Source organism: Thamnophis sirtalis, unplaced genomic scaffold, assembly GCF_051295495.1.
Source record: "Thamnophis sirtalis isolate CommonGarterSnake01/CBP01778 unplaced genomic scaffold, rThaSir2_p1.2 scaffold_1, whole genome shotgun sequence".
NCBI classification, from domain to species: domain Eukaryota; kingdom Metazoa; phylum Chordata; class Lepidosauria; order Squamata; family Natricidae; genus Thamnophis; species Thamnophis sirtalis.
In genome coordinates, this window is record NW_028261381.1 from 57,729,271 (window position 1) to 57,737,141 (window position 7,871).

General features: G+C 37.6%; 1 protein-coding gene across 3 annotated transcripts in view; it reads right to left on the minus strand.

Annotated features, from left to right (window-relative positions):
* Positions 1-7,400, minus strand: part of CYP27C1 (cytochrome P450 family 27 subfamily C member 1) — a 29,378-nt gene extending 21,978 nt beyond the window's left edge. For all 3 annotated transcript variants that reach the window (XM_087712328.1, XM_087712319.1, XM_087712312.1), the window contains exons 1-2: positions 6,271-7,400; positions 1,222-1,412 (exon numbers count right to left, since the gene is read on the minus strand). In XM_087712328.1, coding sequence (XP_087568454.1) covers positions 1,222-1,412; positions 6,271-6,615 — 536 coding nt within the window. In that variant the 5' untranslated portion in view covers positions 6,616-7,400. The remainder of the gene's footprint in view (positions 1-1,221; positions 1,413-6,270) is intronic.
* Positions 7,401-7,871: the final 471 nt, after the last annotated feature.

Genomic DNA, 7,871 nt, shown 5'->3' on the forward strand with positions numbered 1-7,871 from the left:
GACTATAGTAAATATAAATATACCATTTTGCTACTGAGTTTCAACATCATAATTTGGTGTACTTTCAGGACTACTACAGGATTATTGGAAACTGCATGGAGCCTGCAAAACTACAAGTTGCTCCAGAAGCTGATGGTGACATATATATTCTTGGGAGTAATGCATTTTACTAGATAATCTGCAAAATCTTCACCTGAGTCCAGGGCTTGATCTTTTTTTTTCTCTCTGAGAGAAAGATCAAGGGAAATATCACTAGCCCTTTTTTGTTTTGGAAAATGGGAAACTGCCATCTGATCATTCTGCAAAGTATCACTGACTCGGTCACTAAAAACTGTAGCAGATGGGGGAAAACTCTCAAAGGTTTGGGCTAAAGTCCACAATAGAAAATTATAAAAAGTAGATTGAGAATAAAAGTAACAAAATATTTTTTAAACTATTTAATCAATCATAAAAGAAACACAGAGCTTTAGAGGAAGAGTAATTAAGGTTTTCCTGGAATAAGGCTCATCCACAGCACAACTGTGCTGATCCCTGCAATTTCCCATTCACATTTTTTTGGGGGGGTGGGATATCTTTTAGTCTTCTTGTAATCTTCTTTTGACTAAAATCACTGAAAGTTAATTTGACCAGAATTCTTTTTTATAATAATAATAAAATAGGAAATGCTGATCTTTTAAAGTTAACTAAATTTGCCTGCTGATTATGAATTAATCCTAGAAGTTATCTGTGCTTATATGCTACTGATTTTAATATTCCTTAAATGTCTGTAGGGTGACTAAACTATAAATGCAGTTCTAACAATAAATGACTTTGTAGTTAACCAAAATTAACAGAATGTTCCATTTCTGGAATTGAGATCTTTCTGTTACTACATATAGTTTCATTAAAATTTTGCTGACATTTTCTAAAGCACGTTCTGGTTCTTACTCTATAAAATACTTAGCTGCCACAATTTTATCCTATGAAAACAGAATAGTACTATGACTCATGAAGGGACTGGCTTTCTTTTGAAAAACCACATTGCATCAAAAATTATTATAATAATGATTAATTATTCCCTGTAGGCATTTACCAATACCAAATCCCTGGGGATATAATCACATTATAAGTAGATTCTTTAATAAAATACCTTAATTGAAAACAGTTGCTTCACTAGACTTAAAAAGAATATAAAGTTAGAATATTGTGTGATAATACCCCCCAAAAAGTGAGTGCACTCACGCTGATATAAGCCCTGTAGCTCGCGCCCGTAAAGTTCTGTATTCCTGCCAGGAATCCATGTCAGCTCTTTGTGGCATGCAACCTTCTTCCCGTAAAACATGAGCCACCATGTCTTTATCTGCAATGGACACAACTAGTTTGGGACCAAAGTGAGACTTGAAAATTTTTCCATATTCCTGTACATGTTTCTGCTATGAAGGGGGGGAAAAGAATAAATTACTCATCCTTCCTGGCAATAGTGACATTTTTTATACAGCACTGAATTCTACCATGCATTATGATAGCAAACTGCAATTAAAAATAACAGCAATAATTTTCAAAGGAATTATATTTATTTGCTGCTTGTGATTCCAAGATATTGCCTATATCTTCATTTCAAAGTTAGTCAGCTTCTCCTTCTAATAATAATTATCTTTTTTACTGTTTTATATGTTTGTCCATAGTCACTTTTTTGTAAGATGACCTTATAAATTTGATAAGTAAAATAAAATAAAATAAAATTTCTTAGTTCATAAGAACAAGTGGACTGACACATGCCTGATCACATAATCATGAGGGTGCTGCAATAGCTATAAATTTGGATAAGGGGTTATGTCTATTTTCCCAACATTGTCCTAACTTTGAATGGTCACTGAACAAATGGTTATAAGTTAAGGACTTCTTATACAGCAAATATGTGAAATATATGAATACATTACAGTGGCCAAGGTATTTATGATATGGGATTTTCTGTGGCCTTCCTTCTAGAGACATCTCTTTGGAGACATTGGTAAGAATTAAGCTATGCTCTATTTAATGCTCCATATCAAATATTTCTTATCTGAGTTTCATCCTGATGAAGTATCAGAAGGTATCCGCATGGTGCTCAAGAAACAACTTACATCTAAATACCAGTAAGACAAAGGAGATAGTGCTAGATTTCCGGAAGCACAGAGAGGAACCTGCCCCACTGTATATCAAGGGGGGCTGTGTGGAGAGGGTTTCCTCTTTTAAATTCTTGGGAGTGCTTATTAGTCAAGATCTCACCTGGAAAAACATTGATTGGAAAGGCCCAACAGAGACTTCATTTCCTTAGAGTCCTGCAAAAAAATCATGTGGAACAACGGCTGATGACCTCTTTCTATTGGTCCACCATAGAAAGTGTCCTCACATATTGCGTTACAGTATGGTATGCTGGTTTAACAGCTGCGGACAGGAAGGCACTACAGGGAGTGATCAATTCAGCACAAGAAACCATTGATTGCCCTCTGACACCACAGGATGTGCTAAAGCAGCAAGATCGCCAGATCTCGCTGCTTTAGCAGGGTAAGGAAGATACTCAGAGATGATTCACACCCTGGTCAGTGTCTCTTTGCATTTCTACCATCAGGCAGAAGACATCAAAGTATAGCCAGTCGAACAAACAGGTTTAAAGATAGTTTCTATCCTTGGGCTGTGAGACTTTTAAATACAACCACAATCACTCCATGCACGTTAGCTTTTTTTCTTTTTCTTTCTTTTTTTGTTTCTGTTAGAATTGTACACCAGTGAGATTAAAACCAATTTCGTTGTATTTAAGTACAATGACAATAAAGATTATACTATACTATACATTGCTGTACCAGGAGAGAAACCATAATGGTATATACCTTCTTCTCCAGTTATTTTTTCCATTTTGAGATAAAATGTTTAACTAATACATTACCCAGCCTACAAGGAAATATCAAGACTTAACCAAAATTCGAAGACAGCCAGTTATGTGGTTATGACATCAGTCTAGAAACCAGCAGACCATGAGTTATGGCCCTGCCTTAGGCATAAAACCAGCCTTTGGGCTTGGGTAACTTTGGGCCTGTCAATTTCTCTCAGCCATTGGAAGGCGGTAATGGCAAAGTATTTCAGAAAAAAAAAACTTTTCCAAGTAAACTGCATTTGAACAATATTGCTTAGGAATTTATACTGAACAAACTCAATCTTTGAGATGTCGGAATAAATATCAACTTGAACTCCATAAAGGAACACACAAAACATTAAATATAAATTAATTTTACAGGCTACATTCACACAATACACTGAACCACTAACTATCCTATTGAAGTGTGAGAATCCAACTATTGTACAGGTTGTTCTCGACTTATGACCACAATTGGGACTGGAACCTATTGCTAAGCAATACAGTTAAGTGAGTCATGCCTGATTTTAGGAACTTTTTTGCCATCATCATTAAGAAAATCTGGTATCCCCCACTGACTTTACTTGTTGCTCCCTGGGAAGCTTGCAAATGGTCACACACACACACACTGGACGCTGCAACTATTGTAAATACATGCCAGTTGCCAAATGGCTAAATTTTCATCATGTGACCACAGGGACACTGTGACAGTTTTAAGTTTGAGTACTGGTCGTAAGTCATTATTTTCAGCACCATCATAAATTGAAAGGTCATTAAATGAATGGTTGTAAATTGAGGACTATCTTTAAAGTTATGTTGTCCCCAAATTCCTTTTAATTTAAATGGCAGCCATCCAAAAAATGTCTTGTGTATGCTGCATGAGACCTAGGCACTAGAGTTTGAGTCACGGCTATTTACTGAAATCAACAGGTTGACAGATGCAAAAAGGCCGTATTATGTGGGAAGATGACATTAGTGGTTTGATGAGATAAGTAGTACAGCCTTCTATTGGCCTGAGAGGGGACAGTTTTTTGAAATTAGTATTTCTTGGCCCCAAATCTTGAACTGGATGCAATAAAAACTGACAGTATACTTATAGGACAGAGTCTTTTGCCTGCTTCATTAACCACAAACATCTGTGGGCTTTCCTGGGCATTGAACACCTGACTGTATTGGCCCTTATTGACAAATTAGGCCAAATTAGTTAACAAGATTGTGACATCTTCCCCCCAACGAGGGGGGATGGATTAGTTTCCATTTGTGGTTTCTTGACCTGCCTTCTGGTGCTTTGGAGAATAATTTGACCCCCTCTCCTTGGAGAGGAGTCCCTCAGTGGATAGTGAAAGAAAGACTAGGTGATTGAGATATTGTAATATCATATTTATGACTTATAGAGCCATCCATCTCACAGCAGTGATTCTGATATAGTCCTCAGTTAAAATTAACCAAGGATGAATTTTTTGTCCCCAATGTCATGTGACCACATCACTTAGCTATTGCAATCCTTGGCAGCCCCATTGCTGTCATTTACCAAATTTTACCAGTGAATAGTTGAGGTCCCAGCCCAATCCAAGCCATTGCTACCTTGTTCCCACCCAGCCACAAGCCTTATTAGTGTATGGGACTGCGTCGTCTTAAAATTCTCCCACCATCTCCATTATTGTGGCACTGCTGCCAGATACCCCCTGCCAAGCCCTACTTGTAGCACCATGTGCCATTACTGAGCCTTCTTACAACCTTTCTTTCTTCATGATGCACTGGGCTTCTCTTATATGGTAGCCAGAGTCTCCCTTCACCAAAGAAGCCCTGTATGCAAAAAATGGCCCCTGCTGGAAGGGTGATTATTATTGGGATGTAAGGATGCAACTAGAAATGGTTTTATATACTTTTACATAATTACATTCCATTCTTGTTTATTAAATACCATTTTTTCCTCAGTGGCTAACCTCTATTTTATAGACCTCTGTAAAGCATAAGTGGGATAATTATGCTTGTTGAGAAATATGAGATCTTTAGCAAGAGTTGTGAAACACTGAGGCTATCATTGCCAGCAATGGGGATGTCAAAAGCAGCAAAATTAGAGGAGGGGTGGGGAGGAAGGCGGAAAGGAATCTATGTACGCAAATGCTAGATGAGTGAAAACACCTTCGCTCCATGGCAACCAACTTGTCATGGAATGAGGGCGGGACTATAGAGCCAAATGTGAAAAAAAATAATAGTAATGGAGCCAATGAGGAAAGCGGACGGTCGGGGAATCCTAACCCAGTCTCTCGAAATTCGACCCGTCTCCCACGCCAGCAATTGAATACAATATGAGGAAGGGGAATTGGAAGAAGGAACGGAAAAGATAGTAGGGGGCTTCGTGGTCCTAGCTCACTCCCCGCCCCCGCCTCGGAAGCGTCGCGTGAGGAGAATGTACCGTTGCTGGGGGTTTGGCACCGTTAGAACTCCCACCATCTCGCGGGCGCGCGCGAGCTAAGCGGCTCCGTGGAATGAGGCAAGCCGGCTGAAAAATGGGAGGGCTTCACAATGCCGGCCTTCTGCTAATGGTGCTGTTTACTGCTTAGCCGGCAGCTCATGCTGCTGCACTCTCTTCCCCGCTATATAAATCGTCCAAGTGAAACAATGTAGCAGGTATACAAATAGCAGCAGATTTTAATAGCATGATATACCGAAGATCGTAAGTCAGGAGCCAGAATAAGCTTAAAAGGACAAAATGGTCTCTTGCCCCGAGAGAAAGAGGGGGGTGGGTGGATGAAAAATCAGTGGAAATAGGTTGCTGTCGGCAAAGCCCTGCAATGCTACTTGCAACCAGATTGGAAAACCAACGGAGAGTATTTGGGTCAATTCAGTTCAATCTCAAGCGGAAAAGATGGTGCAGAAGTACTCTTGAGGCAACTAAAAAATCCCAAGTGTATATCTACTTGGAACTAACTCCTACTGAAATGGTTGCAGCTTTAAATTTATCCAAGCATTCATTTCCCCGCTCCCGTTTTTTTGCAGCTCAGTTGTAATTAAGGGAATATGCACATGTAAACAAGCTAATATTAATCTGACTACAATTTAAGGGCTGCAGATACCTTAAGTATAGAGGTTAACAGTCTCCTATTCTTCACCCCAACTTAAAACATATATTGCAGTGGAATGGCATTGGTTAATAAAATCAATCTAAAATATTTCTTCAGAATGAAAAACAAAACATCTTTCATTACAAGCAGACAATATGAAATCCAGAATAGCTGGTAGATGGAAAGCAGGAAATACTTAGTAGCAAAACTCTAGCATTAAGATGCCATGGCTATAGAGAGAAAACTTAAGTTAAACTTTAAGAATTGCTTTGTGCAATTAAAAGCAAATATAATCAATCTTAACAATGATTGCTTTTCATTAAATTGTACCTGGATTTCATGAATGCGGGCAAAACCATCCTTACAGAAAAATTCCATGAGATTGGAGAAAGTCTTGGGTCCTGGCATTTCTTTCAGGCTTTTCACTCTTCGACGGCTTGGATGTTGGCTGGGTTTGAGAAGTCCCTTGGCTTCCTCTGAAGTTTCCACCATCTCCTCTTCTTTGTCCTCTGTTGCTGCAGCTGCAGCTGCATTATTTTGCATCTCCAAGGAAGTGCTGCCTGAAAGTTTGGGCAGCTGGTGAAACTTATTGCCAAAAACACTATAAATATAGTTCCTTTGAGTTTCAATCACCTGTTTGCAATCCATTTTCAAAGCTTTGGAGAGAAACGACATTTTCTTTTAAATTAGACAAAACTTTTGCTAACCCTCACAAACTGATTTTCATTTAGACTGAGCTTCTCTGTTTGATTTCTAGTCAAGCAGCGCTTCTCCAAACTCACTGCCTGAGCATCAGTTTACACAGGCCATTATTAAAAACTCCCTCCCCGGAGGCTGAAAAAGGCGGGGTGGTCTGAGACTTCAAGAGAGAAAGCCGATGATGTATTTTGTTTCATTTAGGTCGGATAAGTGCCATACTTAAATACGTTATTCTACTTTACATTGGTTTGGCAAAAGAAATTGAGTTATGTGTCTATTTTTTTCAGTTTACTTGGTTTATGTGTGTCAGTTAATATTAAAATAGAACATTTTAAAACTGTGTAGCTGCATTACAGAAAAGGCACAAAAAGTCATATTTCAATGATATTCATCAGGGCTTAGATAATTTTGTAATTCATGTTTCATATTAAATAAGACAATACTGTATCTTGAAGCGAACGTGCCTTGTCCTCTGGAACAACTAATTTTTAATGTAATTTTGATTTTGTTCATGCCATGTTTTAATCTTTATTATAGTTGGATATTTAAAAGATTAAATAAAAAATAACTATGAAGAGAGACAGTTTTACCCTGTCACAATGTTTGCATGCATTTCTCAGAAAACTCACTTAAGATTATCACTCCATTTGCAGAATGAATTCTGACGTATAAAAATATAATTCTAATTTCCTTTAAATGGGCAAATTGACCCCAAAGGAAAAAAGCTGTCATCCTCCAGTGGGATCTATTGCTTGATCGCAATCCCATTTGCTAATAAAGGGATTCTATTTGTGGACATGGTAATATCCAATCCAAAATTCTGCAAACATTAAGGATTTCATAAGAAACTACCTTGCAAATACAATTAAGTCATTTTTTTTCAATACTGTTGTAACTTCAAATGACCACTAAACAAATTATTATAAGTCAAAGACTAACTCTATAGACTTTTTGTTAATTTATTTTATTAGGATTAATCTAAGTGAAGTTCATTCTAAATTTATTCTAATTCAGGAAATGTATTGAGCTCAAATTTCTAGAGTATGTCCACTTTGATATTTCAAATAGTTATTAAATCACACAGGACAAATTGGAATAATGTGTGACATAAGTCAATGAATAACATTCATTTCCTGACATTACATTCTAGATGTGGGCTAATAGAAGACAAATCATTCAGCTACTGTATCTTCAAAAATGAATATAATTATTAGCTCCTTTAGAATTGGGCT